The sequence below is a fragment of the Corapipo altera genome, unplaced genomic scaffold (assembly GCF_003945725.1).
Source record: "Corapipo altera isolate COAL_440 unplaced genomic scaffold, ASM394572v1 0, whole genome shotgun sequence".
Classification (NCBI taxonomy): domain Eukaryota; kingdom Metazoa; phylum Chordata; class Aves; order Passeriformes; family Pipridae; genus Corapipo; species Corapipo altera.
In genome coordinates, this window is record NW_020884872.1 from 56,698,812 (window position 1) to 56,720,475 (window position 21,664).

General features: G+C 37.5%; 1 protein-coding gene across 1 annotated transcript in view; it reads right to left on the reverse strand.

Moving 5' to 3' along the window:
* Positions 1 to 21,664, reverse strand: part of RB1 (RB transcriptional corepressor 1) — a 71,520-nt gene that overhangs the window by 5,686 nt on the left and 44,170 nt on the right. The window contains exons 18-21 of the mRNA XM_027648857.1: positions 2,376 to 2,494; positions 1,857 to 2,002; positions 1,032 to 1,177; positions 364 to 468 (exon numbers count right to left, since the gene is read on the reverse strand). Coding sequence (XP_027504658.1) covers positions 364 to 468; positions 1,032 to 1,177; positions 1,857 to 2,002; positions 2,376 to 2,494 — 516 coding nt within the window. The remainder of the gene's footprint in view (positions 1 to 363; positions 469 to 1,031; positions 1,178 to 1,856; positions 2,003 to 2,375; positions 2,495 to 21,664) is intronic.

Here is a 21,664-nt window from a genome sequence, read left to right on the forward strand (position 1 = left end):
TGCTTCTCTTCCCTTAATGCTCCACGGGAAGTTAGATAACTCCTAAAGGAACTTGTGTAATTTTTGAAAATCCTATTAGCTCTACACATAAATCTTTCATCTAGTCTCCAAATAAAATCATAAACCATTATTTAGTATCTTTAAAAAAATGGAATGAAGTTAAATTTATGCAATAAATCTTTAAAAAATCTTTAAAAAAGATATGTAGTATTAGAGTCCGTTTTCTCCTCCACAAAATGGAGATGCAGTGAAGCACAGGTTTCTTTTGTATGTTCAAGTGTAGTTTGTTTTATTTTGATTTCAGAGAGAAAGAATTAGTTTATAACATTTTTATGGAGGAGTAACGTTTAAGAACTTCCATACCTCTTGATTTGTGTTGCAAAGCTCCTTGTATGCCGAAACTATTATTTTAAATCGAAGATCTATATTCTTTACTTTGCATATGCCATACATGGAACACATCATGATCTATTAAAGAAACAAGACAAGACAACTGAAAATACAGAAAATGAAATCAGCTTCGTCATTTCAAGTTAAGAAATAAGCTTTCTGTTACTGTTAGTGTTCTGTAAACTAGCCTGCAATTCAACTTCATAAGAACTCCCAGAACGTAAGTCAACTACTGTTACTTCTATTTCTGTATGACAATCAACTAACTGGAGCTGATAGTATCTTCTAAAACTCATTTCACGCACTGCAATTTTAGAGTAGAATAACAAAACATTTATCAGCCACTCATGTGATCTCCCCAAAGAAAATCATTATTTTCTTATGCAAATTATTAGAAATTGTGGTGTGTCTTCATTATTTTGAAAACAGATGAAAATGGTATTTGACAATGCAACAGTGAGTAACTGCCAGTGCTTAAAAAACTGAGATGAGAGACTTCAGTCTAAATTAAGTTCTCCTCTCAGTGATCAACAGAAAAATAAAAACTCAGAGTACAACTTCTGATGGCTAAAGAATGTCTAAGAAACATTTTGTTCAGGAGAGTCTTTTTAAGCTTTTCGAAACTTTTTTGTTCATGTTACCTGGTCCAAGTGCCTGTCTCTCATTAGCTCATACTCATTTTGCAGTGTGTGCTGGAAGAGGGTCCAGATCAAGGGTTCCAGGTCAGGATGTTCGGAGAGAAGCTGAAGGAACAGGGTATGTAGCCGACGATAGGCCAGAAGATACACTTCAGAAAAAGAGAAGAAAAATAAACTGGAATTGTAATAATAGGGGCATACAAAATAAGAATGCAATGGAGGATTCACAGCAATTGAATGTTTGCTGTCTCCAACTACAAAAACTACGAGACATCAAATGAAGGTAGTAAAAGCCAGTTTTAAAATAAATGGAAAAGATTCTTCATACAAGAGACAGCGGACACATGGAAGGCCACACCAAACAATGCTGCACATGCACGTCTATGTCAATTCAAAAAGAGCCTGAACAAGCATTTGGAACATGAATCTGCTGAGAGTTACTAATCCAACACAGTGCAAAAGGTTCAGAAAAAACCCCGAGCTGGACAAAGTCAAAGCTTGGGAAAGCATTCAGGGGAAGCACCGTCCATGCTTGCCCAGTTCTTTAGCTTCCCAGGATACCTATTTACGGTCACTGCTGGGAAAAGAAGAATCCTCCATCTGAGCCCATACAGACATTCTCACAGTCAGTAGGTAAGTTTTCAGTTCAAACTTCCAGTGTGCAGTGCGCACTCATTAACCTGCTGGCACCATTTTACAGTTTCCTCCAGAGGGTCTGCACACTGTTCACTACAGATTCTACAATAATCTTTTAAGAAATCTTGAGCACCAAAATGGATAAATAACATGAGATAACTGCAAGTGTCAGCATATACAGAAGTAACAAACCTTTTTTGTAGAACAGAGAGAGGGAGGTAGATTTTTGTGGTTTCTGTGTTTGCGGGGTCGCACCAGATTGAGCATCTGGAGTGGAATTAGCACTTGGAGGAGGTCCAGATGCTTTCTTCTTAGGAGATCTCACAGGAGAAAGGTAGCTGGAGATTCAACATATATTAAGCACTTAATACCACAGGATAAAAGAACAATTTTATATGAATAATACTTGCAGGAACTCTTCCTTAAGAAATTAATTGCTATTGCGACCTGTTATCCTCAATACCTGATAGAGGGACTTATTTATTCCTAGGCAAATGAGATAACAGTTTGCAGTTACAGCTTTGATGGATCTTAGAAAAACAGATTTCAGCATTTGATTTAAATTTATACGAGTAATTAACATCTGCAAATACAACAGTTTAACAAAACCTAAGTACCAAGCCTAACAAGTAGGAAAACAGAATAGAGGTGAATTTTAAGGGTGATATTAACTTCACATTTTCCTAGACTTCAGGCATGCATGTCACTTACAGGTCTGCAGCAGTGTGATTATGTTGTGAAGGTGTATTGGGAGTAGAAGTGGTCTCAGGCTGATCAGTTTGGCCTTCTCGTTCTTTTGACTGCTTGATAAGATCAAACAGAGGCGACCCCTAGAAAAATTACAGGAATACTACACTGTACTAAGAATAGACAACCACTTTAAATGGACTGTGTTCCCTCTTCTCCAAAAAAATCCACCAAAATATGATCCTCAATAGAAGATTAAAGCGTTGAAGTACTTCAGAACACTCATATTTTGCCAGATAACTTTTAACTATTAAATACACCAAGCACATTTTTTCTTGTTTCATCAGCAATCCATTAGATATAGGCTAACTGCAGATTTGAGACACAGTTGTATTCTAGAATCCCTTACTACTTCCTATTAAATAGCCATTCCTGAAAAGAAGAGCAAACAATACAAGAAAATACATAAAATGTTGCATTTCAAAAAATAACAAAAAAAACCCCAACACAAAAAAACCCCAACCAACCAACCAAAAAACAAACAAAGGAAACTGCAACCCATTGATGACTAAAAGTTACCGCTGTACCTGCTGTCAATCTATTTCTGCTACAACATCTACCCAATATTTTGCATATGATAATACACAAACCATGGTCATAACTCATTTAACTGCACTGGAGATTTTAGTCTCTGCTGTATCATGTTGCAGAGCCACCTTTGGCAAGAGTTTAAGTGATTCTGGATTCATTAAGTCTCTGCCCTCATGGCCAAAAACAAAAAACATTTTGATTTGAGGTTAATTATCAATACTTTAGGCAAGGCAGTGGGAGTACATTGGAAATTAAGAGCTTGAAGTAGAAAGTGATGCAGAGAGAAAGTAAGTGGAATGGAGAAGGTTCTGGGTGAAGTAACATCAGCACTTCTGCTGATGTTAGTAATAAACAGCAGTCTTGCAGAAACAAAATCTCAGGCTGCTTGTGTGTCATGAACAGAGTAGAATTACGCTGAGACAAGAAGACTGCATGGGAAAATATTTTGGGACCATATTCATAACTAATTTTGAAAACACAGGGTTGCTGGCTTGTAGATTGTTTTGTGTTCTTTGAACAGAAGATTCATCCTTGAGCACAATGTTGCCTCTCAAAAGTGCAGTATCAGAACTCCTGAAGCAACAGAGGAACATTTGATTAGCAAATATCTGCCTTCTTGTGGGGGAAGCAGTGTCCATAGTACCAACTGAGGACGAAGTGGGCAAAAACAAACATTCAGCATTTTCCTGAAATGATCTCCTCAAAAGATTTGTAAAAAGACTGATTTGTAAAATCAGTCATTTTACAAATACATTGCTTTGTACACAACGCATCATCAGATGGTCTATGGTAAGTTTGAACCTACAAATGCACATTATTAATACTAAAACGTGATGGTACAGATGATAAATCTGTAGCTACCAACAAGAGCACAGCACGCATCTAAAGTATGCAGCATCACTTGGCTAAGGCAGTAAGAAATGGTCTAGTAAAACGAGACTAGATTTATGAGAATTAAAACTAGCATTAAGACATTCCTCATTTAGACTTATTTCTAAAGAAACAACACTTTTCTCCTGAAGTGCATCAAATAAAAATTTAGAGCAACAAGATGAGAGTGATGAGATTTACAATTTTTCACACTGTGCAATTTTTAATTTATGATTTTGGCAATACTGGAGGTGTTTCATCCATAACATAAAAAACATCAGTTACTGATTCATAACCACATAGTTATTTCTCTACTGTTTCTCCACCAGTTCAGCTCTTGGGCTGGTTTGCATAATTTTCCCCTGCATTTAGTAGTGCACACACTCCTCACTTGTTTCTCTCAGCATTGCACTTGCTGCAAGCACAGACACATAACCTTCTCCATTTCTCATTCTTCTGGTCTCTTCCTTTTTATTATTCCCACAATTCACTATGCTCCGAAGAATCCAAGTCTCTTTCCCAGAGAAATCACTAAATTATTGATGAGATATCTTGACTAAGAGTGAACCCTGCTTCATTCATTTCATATTTTAGCTATTTATGACTGGGAAAGTATTGTTTTTAATGAAGCATCAGTAGGAGGAAAAAGGGTTGATAAAGGGGAATGAGAGGTCTAGGAATAGAAGCAAAAATTATTATTTTTGAGTTAGCACTTGAGACCAGCAGTTCCAGGTCCTCTCTCACGCCTGCTATAATTTTCACTATTCCAAGTGTGATTTCATTAGATAAAGTGAGGAGGCACAGCAGCTTGCTACCAATGGAAGATATCTACTTATTTTTTCATAATTTCCACTCCTCTTCTTTTACCTGCCAGCCTTGACAATCAGTTGACCTCCATGTAAATGGAGTTGATGCACTAAGCCAGCAGAAAGTTAACAGAGAAAGCAAACCCAGATTTAGGTCCACTTCGCAGAGAATCACAAGCAGAGCCAGAATAATCAGTAAGGACAGACAAGGTAGCAACACTGGGAACAAAGCACAAAAGAGCAGAGAACAAAGTACAAGATGTCCTGCATTTACTGACAACAACCTGTTCCATAAACTGATTGGCAAGTGAAATTTATCTGACAGGAATATAGAAAACCTACTGTTGCTTTCCATCAGTTAGATGAGCCACAGTCAGCAAAGGGATATTCTTTGTGTAGAAACATCTACTTATAGAGACCCAAAAGCAAGATGCAGCGAGTCCCATATTTTTTGGCTCCCACAAATACTAATTGACATTGTAGTTAAAAACACGGCAAGATAAACAGGATGCTGCAACCCAGCGGGCCCCAGCAGCACAGAGCTGCCAGCATCGGTAATGGCAGGATGTGAGACAGCCTGATTCAACACATGCCCTTGGGCAAACCACAGCTGTGTCACCTACACTGACTGCACAGCCTTTGTTAGCCCTTTGGCTGCATGAGCAGGAAGAGGGCATTTAGTTTTCAGACCTGGTGAAATTTCTGTTTCATTTCCACCTTCCTCTCCCACTTTAGATGCAGCCCTCTGCGTTCCTTTCCCGGGGAGCCCTACCACTCTCGATGGTACCTTTCCAAATGCATGGTCACGTAGTTGGATGAATAGGAGCTACACTGACAAGACTGGTGCCTCACAAAAAAAGTGTGTGCCATAATGTAGAATTATGTAGAGACAAGTTTTCTCAAATGCAACTACTCCCCATCCTGAGAAACTGATGGGTTTAATTATGGCCTTGTCTCCTTTCTTTATATTTACTCATGGAAAATAATTCTATTCAGTGAATTCAAAGCACGTTGTACAGTTTGCAGGGAGTTTTCAAGCTCAGCAGGGCAAACCTCAGCTTTAGTTCCACTATTTGATATTCAACACTCAAATGAGCAAAGTATAACATCATTAACCAGGCAATTACCAGTCCTCTAAGTAATAGTCACAAAGAACTTTAACCCCCAGGTCCAGCTTAATCGAACAGGAATGTTTATTGGGAACTTGTTTCTAAAGTGATGTTATTCATGCTATCTTGGACAAATTTTATATTGCTTTTTATAGCTTTTAAGCAGCACTTGAGGTGAATAGGTCACTTCCAATGTGTTCCTTTCACATGAAAGCAGATTTGCAGTTTTTACTTTAATTTAATGCTCAGTAAGTGATAAATGCTACTAGATGCAGCCACAGAATAAATTTTACTAATTAAGCAAAATGCTGCTTTTCATTTGAGACTTCCCTGTGATGGCTACAGAAACCCCATTTTATTAGTGTAAAAAAAGGAGAAAGCAATGAAGGCTTAAAATTTCTCAGGGTCAAAAGGCCACTGGCATCAGAATGAAGAATAAGACTGAAATTTGAGTCACTCCCCTCTCACACTACCCAGGGCTAACTAAATCCCCAATGCTATATCTGTGAATTAAGTGGGGCTTTGTTAAGTGAAGCTTTGTAGGATGCTTCCCTGCAGCAACACCTCCATCACAGGCATCTGCAGTGATTTTTCCCCATCTGAAAGCTCCTTTCATGGACAAAACAGGCAGAATTTCTTGTTGGCTAATCTTTATCTGGCTACAGTGAAACTACAGGACACACAGGTGCTTCCCAATCTTTGTATTGGTTTTATCTCAACAACATGTTTAACTAGACTTTGGTTTCCATGAAAAGATTAAACAAAAGACCTACATCCTTAAATATGGGGAAGAGCTACTCTAGGGTTTGGGTGTACTCCACTGACCATAGAGAAAGACCCTGAGCAGCTTTAAGCAGTCCTATTAGCAGCTCACAGATTCTTAAAAACTGCTTTTGTCTTTGTTTTCTATAAGCTTTATGGTTTTATTCTTTATAAAAATTTGCTAATACATTTCCAGGTTCTAGTTATCTGTTCACAATAAATTTTAATGCGGTGTTTAGCACTTAATTATGCATATATCTTAATGCCAAGGTCCCTTGGGTGTTTTTTTATTTATTTTTGGGGGGATTTATTTTGGTTTTCAAATTATTGAATCAGTCAATACAATACATAATGTTAAACAATTTTCTTCTTCATAATGTACTAATGGCTGTGATTTACAGGGCAAAACAAAGTCAGTTTAGAACTGACAGCTTTGGAATGGAAGTGCAAGGACTGGATCAGCACAAGCTATTTCCAACCCTCTTCCTCACGAGAGAATTGCCTGCCCAGAAAGTTGACCTTGCTTGCAACTTTTCAGAAGTTTCACATGATAATTAGTTATCAGAATTCTGAAATAATTTAGGCCTGCCAAAGCAAAGTATACCTCACAGTCTAAACTGAAACAGTATTGACCATGAAAAAACCAGTAATATTAAGGATCATGTCCTAATTTCACACATATAAGTTACATAAGTTCATATAAGAATAGAGACAGATCTGTTTTTAACTCCTTACAGCATGTGCATGTTTAATACAAGTCCTTACTCATATCCAGCATTTAAGATGAAGTAATAGGGTCATCAAGCTTTGTGAGGATCTTCTTTTATCTAGTGATAAAGAAGTTAAATCTCTCCAGTCAGAGAAGGAAAGCCAGGCCACCACAGTCTGGGTATGAATCTTAAAGTTTTGTTGCTTTAAACGATGCTGCAAATCCACTCTCCTCAGAGTTTTGCGATAACCTACTCTTCCTCAAAAGTCTCTGGAGAGACCTGGTAAATCTTGTTGGAAATAAAACATTATTTCAGAAAATAAATACCATAGTTTTCAACCCCTCCACTCCCAAAATTACTCTTTACCAAATGAAGACTGATTAGCCAATTCTTTATGTTTTACAGGGTCTCTTAAAAAAGGTCCATGGGATGACCTCATTGCACAAGAGCAATAAAAGAGTGTCATTAAAGTATCCTTCCTAGCAAAGGAGAAGAATGTCTGTGAAAACAGTTTTTAAACTTTAAATATAAAGATGATAGACCTTCTCTGTTAACACAGTGACTGATACTATTGGTTATGTTCAAAACTATTACACAGACCAGTGATAACACTCAGCAAACAGGGAAATTTCTGACATTTATTGCTTTATAGCTCTGCAACCAATTACCAGTTGAAGGGAGAAATGAACCCTGGTCATCAGGAATGCTCCTGTTTGCCAAGCCTGTGAGATTAACTTTTTAAACATCGGTTTGAAAGGTGTTTTGAAAGACAGTCTGCAAGTAGAACTACAAATTTATAGAACTGGGTTTTTTTAACTACACAGGATGACCCTGAGCAGGTTGCAGTCAGGTCTTGCACCACTTCCTTCAAGAGGTTTCTCTGCTTAACTCACACAACTGCACATGCAGGTACACAAATCAAAACAGAATACAATAATCCTTGCCATGTATTTTTTTGCTGAGCATTATCCAAGAAAATATCATTTTAGGCTTATCTACCACACATTTTCTCCCCAGAGCAATTGCTGTGAGCATCTTCCAGGTGAATCTGGCAGTGCAGCTGCAGAAACAATCTGTATCTGAAGTAATTAGCAACTGTATTACCTATCCCCCCAGAGCAACCAGGCTTCAATATGACTCATTCTTGGTCAAATCTTACTTTTCAAGATTTTTAGGCAAAAGCCAAAGGTCTCAAAGACAACTGAATGGATACCAGTTTCCCCCCACTTTCTGGATAGAAACTGTGTACACTAAACTAAAATGCACCTGACCTGAACCATGTGACTGTTGGAAATGACAATATATCAGTCAGTAACAACATATTCTGCCAAAGATCTTGAGGTTGAGAACTATAGCAACAACTTTAAACTGTGAAAACACTACAGAGTATAAATATTTTCAGCACAGGAAATAGAGAAGAGATGCTTTAAGGGATCATTATGATAACTGACATCACAAAGTATTAGACCATTTCTATAGTTATTTTTATACATGAAAAATTACATACACTCAGGAGCAAAACAGCACTCAAGCACTTATTTTCTTCAGAGGAACTTTTGGGTCACAAAATGCCTATCTCAGTAAAGAGAATTTATTTAGGTAATTACTATTGTAACAATCAAACAAGCTGTTACAATACCACATCACGTTTTACATCAGTTTCATTTCTAACTGACATACACAGACCCAGTTCCCAGAACAATTAAGACAGGTTCTGGGAAATATTTTTACAAGTACAAGTGGAAACATGACAATGAGGTGTCTCTGAGACTTTTGTTTAAAGCCAGTAATTCAGTTTCAAGTCTTGTGTTCTTTCCAGTTTCTCATTAACTGGACAAATTTAGGTACAAAGAGCCCCAAACAATTCTTTTACTTACCTAAATGTGGTGAGTGTTCTAGGAAACTTTGTAGACAGCAGTTTTTGAAAGAGCAGGACAGTATCTTTTATCAACATAATCAAGGAGTCAATGAATTAAGAATTGAACAGAAAAGGATATAATAGATAATCTGCAGCAGATTGGAATAAGCTACATGCACAGAAAGACTAATTCCCTAGAAAAAGTAATATTAGCTAGGGGAAGGTATATGTCCTGAAACGATTAAGAGCAGACTACTCTATGATTATTTAAAAGCAAAAATAACCATAAATATCTTGCAACATGCTTCATATAATCTAAAATAGAAAAATAGTACAAAGAAATTGGAGTTGCAAAACCAACGCGCCATGTTTTATACCAAAGCATGGCAACACAAGCATGAAAACCATTTCATGTGATGGATTTATCAACCACTTCTAGAAAACATTACAATGTGAAGAAAATTACACATGACAAAGAAGATGGAAAAAACTGAAGCTGTAACAAAAATCAGAGTCATAACATTTTGGGCACATCCTTTGAGAAGAGTTTTGGTCTTAATTTGAGCCAGTACTTCTATGACTACCATTATGGAATATCTCAAGCTCAGTTAGTCTATACCTAGTATTAGCTCAAGGCAGACAAGACCTGGCAGTCATCCTGCTGCGCTTGGCTTTCAAAGCTGAAGCATATGCAGACCTTCTGAGTGCTCAGTTGGCAGAATTTAAGATGCCTCCATTTAAACATTTCTGCCTTACAAGCAGTTATTTAACAATCAGTCAAAATGCAGTATAACAGAGGTAAGGAAGCTGCACTGGAAATCAAATTAACAAGAGAAGGTTAAAAAAAGTCTTGGGCTATTATTTAGAGTTCATTAAAAAAACATTCTTTCCAATGAAAAAGAAATAATGGAATTTTGACAGTGTGAAACAGAATAGCAAAAAACCACTCAAAACACCCCAAACTTTCCAACAACTTGTCTGAACAGACCTGAAACAAAAACTTGGAAAGCACTGATACCTATATTTTTTGATGTTATGCCTATTTCATACTTACTTTTTAGTAATTTTATAAATCTAGTATTTCAACAATTGCAAAATATTTTCCCTACTGTTTTCTCTCAAAGTGTTACAACTAATTCTGAGGTAGATCATAGTATGAGTTAGGATGAAAGGGATCTTAAAGATCATCTAGTTGGACCCCCCCGCCAGAAGCAGCGATACCTTCCACTAGACCAGGTTGCTCAAAGTCCTATCCAACCTGGCCTTGAACATTTCCAGGTATGGGACACTCACAGCTTCTCTGGACAACCTGTGCCAGTGTCCTACCAGTCTCACAGTGAAGAATTTCTTCCTAATATCTAATCTAAACCTGTCCTCTGTTTAAGGCCATTCCCTCTTGTCCTCTCACTGCACGCTCTCACAAAAAAGGGTAAAAGATATTAACAGTGCTTTCTACTGAAAAAGAAAAAAAGAAAAAGTGCCCTTCTCCACTTCCCACCACTCCTCTCAAGGGCAGTTTCACCAATCTACAGCATTAGTTGGCTTCCACAACTACAAACTATAAATTTGTATAACCATATGAGAAACAATTAAAGAATTAGTAAGTCAGCATTAACTTTGCATAGATCTGAAGCAGAACAAAAAAATGTAATTAATATTATCAAACATGAAGAGTAGCCCTTAGTAAATGATGGGAGTCAGAAGATACTTATACCAGAACATGTGGTGTATCCACAGAGTTATTCTAGGATACTTTAAATAGACTAAAGAAAACTTAAAAGAATGCAATATATCTGCTTTAATTTTTTTCTAACACCAAAAATGTAGCTAGCAAAGAAGGGTAAAAACAATAAAAAGGGGTAAAAAACTCTAAACAATTTATCTGAGTGTGTGTATGCGGTAAACTTGGACCACAGTAACATCTGCAAGAAGCTTGAGCTCACATTTCCACTAATAAGACCATTACTATTTTTCAGAACATAATGTAAGATGTGATATTCAGTGCCTTTTCTCATGGCCACACATGAGAATCTTTTTTGAAGACTGATCAGTGATGGCTAGTTCAGGCTCTGGAAAAACAACACTGGAAGGCGTAACACTTCCCTCTTAGATATTTAGAGTAGAATCATGCAGGAAATTATAGAATAGAACGGTTAAGGTTGGAAAGGATCACAGTGGGGCACCTGGTCCAACCTCACTGCTCAAGCAGGGTGTTTAAAATTCAGTGCGTTTCCATTTGGATGACTTCACAGTGATGCCTTAAGGTCCATTAAGTTTTTTGATTTTTCTAATTTTTATAAGTTTTATAAGTAGTTATATAGCAGAAGTAGATTTAGAAGCAGCAGCATTTCATTCCTTTATCCTTAGCACAGAAACTCTCCAACCCTATTACCCCATTCTATGCTCCCCATATCAATTCCACCCCTGAATTCCAGCAGAAATGTTTAGTCTCTCTTTAAGATAGGCCTATTCTGCTTAGAGAACACTTGTACCTTGGCCTAAACCGCAGAGTACAGTCAAACTCTGGGTAACTGTGTGACCCCTGTACCCCGAAGAATATGAAGACTGATGAAGAGAGGGTCTCAGAGACCCCAGCCCCAATTCCCAAGGGGTGTGACTGAGGGTGGTCCAGGGCAAAAGTCAGAGGGAGGATAAAACCTCGGATTGGACAAGCAGTATTATAAATTGTAACATCTGTACAGAGGGACTTGAGCGTGCGTCTTGTAACCTTATGCCTAGGCACAAATTAAAACCCTTCCCTTATCTCACCTTCGAAACTAAATTGTCTCGGAGCTTTTTTCTCCCTGAATTTTCTTTTAGGCATCACAGGGATCTAGGAAGGCAACAATAATCATCTTCAAGTTTTAAAATCAAGAGCTATAAAAAGACAAAGATCATGTTTGGGTTTGTTTTCTGAAACACCACATACCAGATCCCCCACTTCACATCTAAATAGCACTGACGCAAAAACTTCTCTCCCTTTAGGAAGCCCTTGTGCTACACGTCTGTGCAGTGAGGGACCCATGTTCAGCATCCCATCTGCAGTCCTTTGCCCACCCATTCTGCAACCTGAAGCCAAAACTTGGTTTGGAGGCTATAAACACAAGCCACGTTGGCCAAGAAGCACACACCCTGTGTGCTTTTGCAACCTTGCTTTTGCAACTGGGGACTAAAAAGCAAAAGCTTACCGAACTGAAGCACAGGCATGTGGATCTTGGGCCTTCATAAAGATAAAGAGGAAGACAAGTCTCCTTTTAAAATAACAAAATTTCAAAAGTAACATATCCTAAAAAAATGTCAAAGTTTTGAGAACGCTTTTGATGCCTTTATTTTGGTGCTCAGATACTCCTGTGTGTAGGGAGTAGACGTGTGTATGGAAATCAAAAAATTTGCATGGCCTCTGCTCTCTGCTTCCTCTGTGCAACACCTGCTCCTTGACCATTTATCTTTTGGTTGTACTTCCATCGGCATACAATTAAAAACTGCAACATGTAAAAAAAAGAACATATGAGACTGTCCCTGAAGGAATAACTCTGTGACATTAGGGAATATATGAAGAGCACCTATCAAAAAAGCAGTAAAACAGACTTAGCTGACAAGGTCCATTAAAGTACTAAATGATCAAAACCTATGTTTCTCCTGATCTCATTAAATTACAAATACACTGCTGGAAAACACAAATGAGAAAGGTGAAATACTTCAGTAACAATGTGCTTTTCTATTAAAGCTTTGCATTTTTATGATGAGAAACTCTCAAGTCACTTGTAAACAAAGCAAACCCCAAGTTCAATTTTTCTGGGAAAATCGTTATGCTCTATCCTATTTTGACAAAATTAAAGTCTTTTGATTCTAGTTTTTCTTCCTGAAATTTAAGTAAAACTTATTTATAGACCACAGCATGACAAGAAAAATGGAAACCAATACCAGCAGTGAAGCCAGTTGGCCCAAAGAACCCTGAAGTCAGTAAGAAAACTAACAGCATCTTCAATTCACTCTGGATTGGATATTTGCCTTAACAAAGTGGACATCCTTTATTACCTCTATTATCTTAAATAGGAAAGCATGACTATGCATACTATGTCTGTATTACCACTCATTTTTATCCTCCTTTGTGGAAAAATCAATTAGGTGTATATTGCTCTCTTTTATTACATTATAAATACCACTATTTCAAACTATTTATATGAAAATAAATTACAGGGTAGTAGACCAGAAACACAGATCTCACTCTTGAGCTTAGATGAGCTTTTTAAACCTCACACAGCCAAACACTAAGTTAATGTCTGGCCAAGAGTCAAAACAATACAGATTTTAAAGCCTCAAAGTTGAACATTGCTACACTTCCAGCACCGTTTCCCTGTGGCTTAAATCAGTCAAAGTGCACTGGTGCTTCTCTAAGTTAGACATCTGCACTTTCTGCTTCATCCCTTGCTTCACTGTTAGCACAGCTATGACTTCAAATTATGTATTTTTTAGGATTAGTTTTAAACCAAACAGTTTTTCTCATTCATGTATATGCACATATACACACAGCACAAGGGAAGAAGCACAGAGGCTTAAATGGACAGCGGTAGGATTACTTCAAGCAACAGCCCACATTCAAACTGTTTAAGTCAACCATAAAAACTGTATCAGAACCCAATGAATTACAGAAGTACAGAGAAATTTAAGGTAATATTTGTAAGCAGAAGTAGGACCTTTGTGATCTTTCCACAACAATCGGTACCTGATCCACTCACTCTTATCCCTTGTCCCCTCATTGAAGATTTTCTTTTTTTCTTTCAGAGACGATGTAAGTGATAACTACTGAAACTTAAAGCTAATGACTTTCAATACTACTGCTTCTACCTCAGATTTTAAAGACTTGCATAGCCAAAAATTAACCTTTTCCAGCTATAGCACTGAACCACTAAACCACCATAGATGACAGCTGAGAAAGTTCAACAAAACCCAGAGACTTGAGTAAGGAGTGTGCAGGACAGTGTATGCTGCTCAACACTACCTGGATCTTCCTCTATAACCATCACTGGAAGTACCCTGTAGGAGCCAAACACTATTGCATGGATATCTCACTGGGAACTGCAGCATAAAGCTTCTGGTTTTCATGCAGTACCTCCTTCTGAAGCTAAATATATTATCATAGAATCATAGAATGGTTTGGGTTGGAAGGGATCTTAAAGATCATCTAGTTCTAACCCCCTCACCAGAGGCAGGGACACCTTTGACTAGACCAGGTAGCTCAAAGCCCCATCCCACTTGGGGCTTGAATATTTTCAGGGATGGAGTATCTTGTTTCAGAGGATTCATTCTCTTACAGCAAAAGATGAGAATCCCTCATAACAAAGACACTTGCTCAGGGCATGGGACGTGGCTTCCAGCCTCCCCTCTCCTGCCAGGGTCAAACCAATGTCTCCCAGAGAGACACCTTGCCACTTCCAGGAAGATTATTAACACAGATTCAAGTGAAAATGGATCATTTATGACAAATGTTTTGCATTTGAAAACATCACTCAATTCATCCAAGACTGCAGCAGACAATTTTAAATTATCACGTGAGAAGCAAGTCCTTTGTCCATTGTCAATTGACATTTCCTTTCTTACCTTCTAGGTATTAGCTGATGGCCACACCAAAAACGCAACTGCTAAATGTGATCAACAATGTAATAAAATAGTTCATAAAGTCCTGAATTGGTTTCATAAAATTTCAGGATACAAGCTGGAAGGAAAGAGCAGCTATAGGGGAAAGTGAGTTGAAGTATTTTTAAATGCTGTTTACCAGTACTAATGATATGCTAGGTAATCACTTAAGTGATCTTATCATGCAGAATTTAAAAAGGTTATTTGCTGACTTACAGATTTAGAAAGTAATAGTTCTTCACATTAATCAAACCTAAGTTCTGCTTCTTGGCAGCAGTTCTCCCCTGTCAAGCATTTTCATGTCAGTATTTATCTAAACTAATTAGTTTACCAGTTTGAACAATTCTTATGAAACATTTTACCCCCCTTAACTTCTTACATTCTGCTTTTTTGAAGGAAACCAAATTAATACCATAGATTTTTTTGTTTTTTAAACAATATTAACTCATAAATCTTATTGAATGACTATGGTAAATTCTTTCAATGGCTTCATAATGATATCCTTTATAAGAAAGAGAATAGGAGTGTGACTGTGGGCTTTGTGCTGCCTCTGGCAAGTAGAGGTCAAAATCCTCTGTACGAATACAGAGGCCTCCACTTGGCCAAAACTGAAAGAGGTTGCAAGCATTGGATGCAGTGGTTGTAAGTAACTTGTCATGAAAGTAAAATGTGAAGAACTATGTGAAGTAACACCAGTAATCCCAACATTGAATCAGACTACCTTAACCATGGCCAGAGAATACATGTTGGGCAAAAACTTAGGTTAAAGATCTGAAAAATAACAAGTAATTGCCTTAGAACTACACAAATTGCAAATGTCTTTCTTACAAGATCTGTTATCATGACCATTTCACCCTGTATCTTTTGGAACAGTTTCCAAAATAATTAATGAGGTTTATTCCTTACTATCATTCCCAGTATTTGCTTAATATAGAAACTGATTTTTAAATTTATTTTTTCTTAAAAGAGTCACGTTTTATACTCGAAAGGTATTTTGAGTAAAAATTTGTAGTCATCCACAGATTAAAGCTCAAAAAGATTTCTTGTTATCTAGCCTCTACTAGCCTACTGTAAGATCAACTAGACTTATTTATATGTCACAATCACCTGATGTCTAACATACATTTCTAAGGCATGATGCCATGCTGCCTTTTCTCCAGGTAATACACTGCAGTATACATAAAGAAGTTATGCACTATAAAGTGCAACTCTGAACATCACCTCAGGATGTGTCTGGATACCTGTTATAAATTCTCCAGGTCAATGTCCCTAACAAATCTCTGTACAATGTCTACTACACATACTGTAGGACCTCTATGCTATACAGCAGCAGAGCCATTTTCAATCATCTCTCAAGAGTTTCTTATCTTGCCAAGTGGGCTTATTAAGATGCAGTGGAAATGATGATTTTGTTCATCCTGCAAAGTAAATTTTCCCTTAAAATGAGACCACAAAAAGGGTCAGAGGTTTAAATCAACAGCTCCTAACACACACATGCACAGCACACACTGTTTGTAGCTACAGAAAATGAAGAATTTAAAGCTGAGGTGCAGGGGTGAGTAAGCAGGTGTGCCATTTCTTACATGTTCTTGCTGCATGTATTAGAGGCAGGTGGGGGCCACCCTTTTCAATATATCAGGTAACAAATGGACATGTTGACAATATCTTATGCAATTATTGTTTCCTCTAGATATCTTTATAACTGCATTCTCAGAAAAATTTGCTTTGCACATCAAAATATTTGAGAATGTAAGCAAAAACTGCTCCTGGGACTTTCCATGAGTTACACAAAAAATGTAAATCCAGAACTTTCATTCAAGAATTTGTCAGTCCTGTCAAATGGCCTAAAGCGTCGCTGTAACTGGTCCTGTGTATTTACAGTGCAAACAACCAATCTGCATATTCCATGACAATGATTACATAATTCTAGGTAACCCTAATGTGTTCATCAGCATTAAATGGACCTTTGAGTTTCTTGTAAAAAAGCTTCTTTTGCTATTAGACATAGCATTTTTCTATTAGTGCTATCATGGATACTGTTTTCAAAATTGCAGCATTATACTTTAAAAAATTAATCCCCTATTTTCAATCTGTCTCAATTCTTGTGGGCAACAAACCAAATAATGCCAAGAGCAAGCTCTAAAATGTAAGCAAAGGGTACCTATATTTTCTGAAATATTCTAAAAATATCTTCAGAACTTCTATGACAAACTCCAGCACACAGTTCTGCACTTTTCTCCATTACTGTGCATGGAAAGCTTTTTCCAAAACTCTTGTCCAACAAACCTTTACACAAGATCAAGGGAAAACAAGAAAAAAAATGTCAAATTAGTAGTATTTTTAAAGGTTCTCTTATTTTCTCATTCTCTTAAGTTGTTCTCCCATAAGTTTGAGTACTTAGAAAGCCTCTAGCAGACCTGTGAATATTCTGAAGGATACTATTATGTTAAGGGATATTGTAATGACTAACACAGTCCCTAACAGCAACACTTTAGGTCTGCAATTGTATTTCAAAGGAGAAGGTTTTACACCAGAAGCAACAGAATATTCTTATTTGCCTCTTAGTTGCCTAAAAATTATTAATCAACACATTGGTTTTCCTTTCTGCCTGTATCAGCTTTTACATATTATTCCTTAAGTCAAAACATGTTCTCTCTAGTCCACTTCTCTTTATACTACTAGGTACATCATGGACAGTATAGGAAACAGCCAGGAAGGGACTTCATATAACTAACTGCAGTGGTTCAAAGAAACTGCTTGTGTACACACAGATATACAATAAATACTGTGAAGAAGTGTTTCAGAACTAGAATTTGACTAAAAGTGGCATTTCTTAGAGTATGATTGTCATATTCACATATTTTTAAGAACAAAGAACCAAAGCAAACTATTGTTCTCAAGTTCAAAATACCTTTACTGTATGTATGTTTGGATTTTAAAATCCCTCCATCAACTCAAGAGTAGAGAGGGAAAGAAAAGGCTCTAGCAAACTGAAAACTCATACAAAAGGAGAGAAATTGTTTCCTCTTTCTACAAGCAGGAGAGGAGCAGTTGTATTATCTCCTATAAAGGAAATTGAAACAATTCTGAAGAGAAAAAAGAGCATTTCCAACAGGCAAGAATGAAGAACTCTAGAGTTTTATTCTGAGCTTCATTTTCCCTTTTTAAGCAATTACACAACCTAATAGACTACAGTCCAAATACTTTCACTTCTCTTGCCTTTTTTTTTTTTAATACTTGGAAGATTTTTGGCTGCTATGTATTAGAACACAGCTAGTAAAAGAAGAACTAATTGAGAAAACTGGTTCTAGAAGGTCAAACTTTCAGTGGAAAAAATGTTTAAGGTTTTCTTTCAACTTTCATTTGTAATTTGAACGTCTCTTAGTTGATCCTTTTGCTTGGCTGGAAGCTAATCTAAAAAGACAAAATTTTAATCTTTCTACATTTTCACCACATTCACTACCTTAAGATCCTATTTAATAAAGGGTTCTCCATCCAAGGACTTCAAACTATATTTAGCAATTACCCAGTGTGGAAGTGAATGAACTATTACATGGAGGGAAGGCTAGAGCACAAAGTCACAGAAAACTTTGCCAGGATTGGAGCAGAAAATTTGTAGCACAGCCAGAAAGACACTTCCTGGCTCCCAGCTCTACTTCTCAATCGTAAGTAATTCCTTTCTGTACATACACATGCTCAAAGAGGAACTCCAGTAAATAGACAAGAAATGCCTAAACTCATAAAAATGACTGGATAAATAACAACTTAGAGCAAAGAAAATACTGTCCTGCCACAGTTTGTCTTCACTGCAACAGATAGCGCAAGTTCTTTTGCATAAGCTTGCTTAAGCAAAGTAGAAACAAATGCCTGCACGTGACACAGATGTGTCTCTGAAAGCAGCAACATTAGTTATTGAATAATGGAGTTACATAGAGCATTTTGTGCATCATTTAACAGTGCATACTCTGGCCTTGGAAACACTGTAGAAATTTATTAAAACACTATTAATGTTGTAGTTGGTTTTTTTCCTCTAAAGAGCTTTTAGTAGTAGCATCAGCACACACTAAATACAGTACATAAGACAAATTCAAAATTTCTTTCACCTTTGACTACAACTTCTGTTTCAGAAGCACCCACCAGAACTGAAGGTGAGGAACACACTACCAGAGGAACACCCAACACTGGTCAGCACAACTCCAAAGGCTTGGAAAGCCTTCCAATATTTGGAAGCCTTCCAATATTTTATTTCAGTGAAATATTTCTTTACCATTCAAATTAGACTTCTGAATTTAAGGAATCCTGCCCCCATGCCATAAATGAAAGCAAGTATTCAACTATGTGGCATCCAGGGGTACAAGGAAGGAGCAGTGTCCTACAGCCACTCTACTAGCAGACTGCTGGGTTATAAGTGCTTTTCCTTCTGACCCCCTGTTCAATGCTGGAATAAGTTTGCCACACAAATCCAAGATCACTTAAGGGTGTAAATAGTCCTAGATACCTCAACTCAGATATCTAAACTCATATAAGCAGAGTTAAGTGGTAATTGGCTGAAGCAGTGCATGAAATCTTTTGCTGCTGAAGTTAGAGATGATTTCAAGAATCTCATCAGCTCTTGCCTTTAAGGAGTCCATGCTCACCCTGCCTTTGGTGCCTCTTCAAGAGCCAGAGGAAGGTTGTAAATGGAAATTCAGGCTTTGCTCATCTAGCACTAGCAACAAATGACAGGTCCTAACTCATTCCCGCCTGACGCGGAAAGGTAGACAGACTTACATATGTGTTTCCCTGCAGCAACAGTATTGTTTCCTTCGGAGAAAAAACCCCCCTCAGCGTACAGGGCCCTCCCTGCAGCTGCTTCCTCCTGCCTACCTCCCCTCCCCATCCCAAAGGAAAATTGCTTTTGGTGAAGGAGCATAAGCAAGGTCATTACCATGTCAATTTTTCCTCCATAATAACTGATAAACTTCTTTAAAAATTTTTAAAGCACTGGGATCTACTAAACTGTTTTCTGAACCTGTCAGCACAAAGCTCAACATCTTAGAACAAGATCCAGTGAACAGGGAGTGTGCAATGAAGTTTCGCCCCTGCTCGTGCTGGAGCCTGGCCAGAAGGGAGGCTACTCCTGACTCCCAGCAGCTCCCAGAGCACTAGTACAGGCTTTTCAGTTTGGAGAAGCTCACACAAATTTAAACACTGCTTGGTAACAATCAGCTACATCTAAATTAAGAAAAAGGATACACAATTTGCCTTTGCCATTCACACTTTTACACTAAAATAACTCAGCCTGCACACTCAGTCATAACCCTTCCTTGCTGAAACATGAAAGCAATGAAAAACCGGTCAACTTGGGGTTTTCAAATTTTCATCCAAAGGTGGAAAAATCCTGCATCTGAATGGTATTTCTGGACATATACAAATATGACTTAGGTCTTCAATTAATGCAAAGTGCACGTACTGTACTACACCAAAAGGGTACAGGGGCCATAGAGTCACAAAGACAACAAAAGTATACACATGATACTCTAAAATAGAGATATGAGTAGTATTCACATGTGTAACAGGAGCAACAACACAGGCCACAGCAAGGCAGGGGCTCTGACGGATGAAGCAAAGGCTGAGGATGCCCCTTCACAACTGCCTTAAAGCACACTTACCATGGCAAAATAGACAGTGCCTCTGATCAAACATCCCACCCTGCCTCTGTGCACTCACACCTTCGCCCAAATGCCAAAATCAAGTACTGATTGATGAGAGATATACTCATTTCCACTAGTTTCTCTCTCTAGATGTGAATTATTGCTTGAGGTTTTGACATGTGACATCAAATTTTTGTACTTCATGGATTTTCATTCCAGTAACTGAGCCTGCCCCGCATAGTTTTCCTGTATAAAGTCAGAGCAGTAAAACTGAGATCAGAGCTCCCACAGCCTGATGCAGAACTTTTGCAGGAAAACCCCTCTCTCACCATGCAAGGTTGCCAGGAACTGAAACAAAATTTAGTGTGCTTTTGTGAGTAAAGTCAGGGAAGACAACTTTACTCTAAGGTACAAGTTAAATTGGACACATAAGAGACTCTGCCAAGCTCAAATTTTCATTTCAGGCTGACTTAGAAGTGCAAAATGCACTATGCTTTACGATTAAGCATGAATTTCAAAAATAGTCAAGAAGGTTTCTTGTGGTTATAGCCTATTGAACTTAAACTGCTTGATTTCAACTTAAAATCAAGGTGAAAATGTTTAACAAAAAACTATAAAGCAAACTTGAAATAAAATAAGAACCACTTTTTCATGTTTCTGAATTTTGTCTGACATAGTTTACATCAAGAAATCGTGCCAAAATCCTGTGAAGCGCTATTATTTACTCTTCTTCACAGTACACTATAAAGGTTCTGCCCAGAACCTTGCTTAAGTACAACTGATTAAAATCTACTTCAAAAGAACCATGCCACCCAGCCAGATATGAAGAGATTTGTTATTCTCAGACTTAGAAATAGACTGGTTTTGATGCCAGAAGTGAGTCTATCCAAGCTGTTGTTAAATAAATGAGTCTGTCTAAACTGAGATTTACCTCATATCTGCCCCAAAGGCAATAAGAGATGGGGGTTTTTTTATATTTACTTAACAATATAATTAGTTATAACATGTTTTTGTTTCATTAATCAGTGACTAATGGGACTGTTTTGTGCATATGCAATAACTGGCCCCTTTAAATCACCAGAAACAATTGCACAGTACACTATGCATTTTGCTGTATTAATTCTGTGCTTACATATTGAAGAAAATGCTTTCCACGTCACAATATTTCAAAAAAACCCTGAAGTGTATTTTTTTTTTAAAGACCCACCTTTCTGGCTAGCAATAAAGCTTGGGGTGTGCTTTCTAACATGGAACAAGTTAAAAATTTCTCCTCCCACTGCAACACATCTCAGTCCTGGGAATATCCAAGAGCAATCCTCTCTCAGTATTATTTGGTG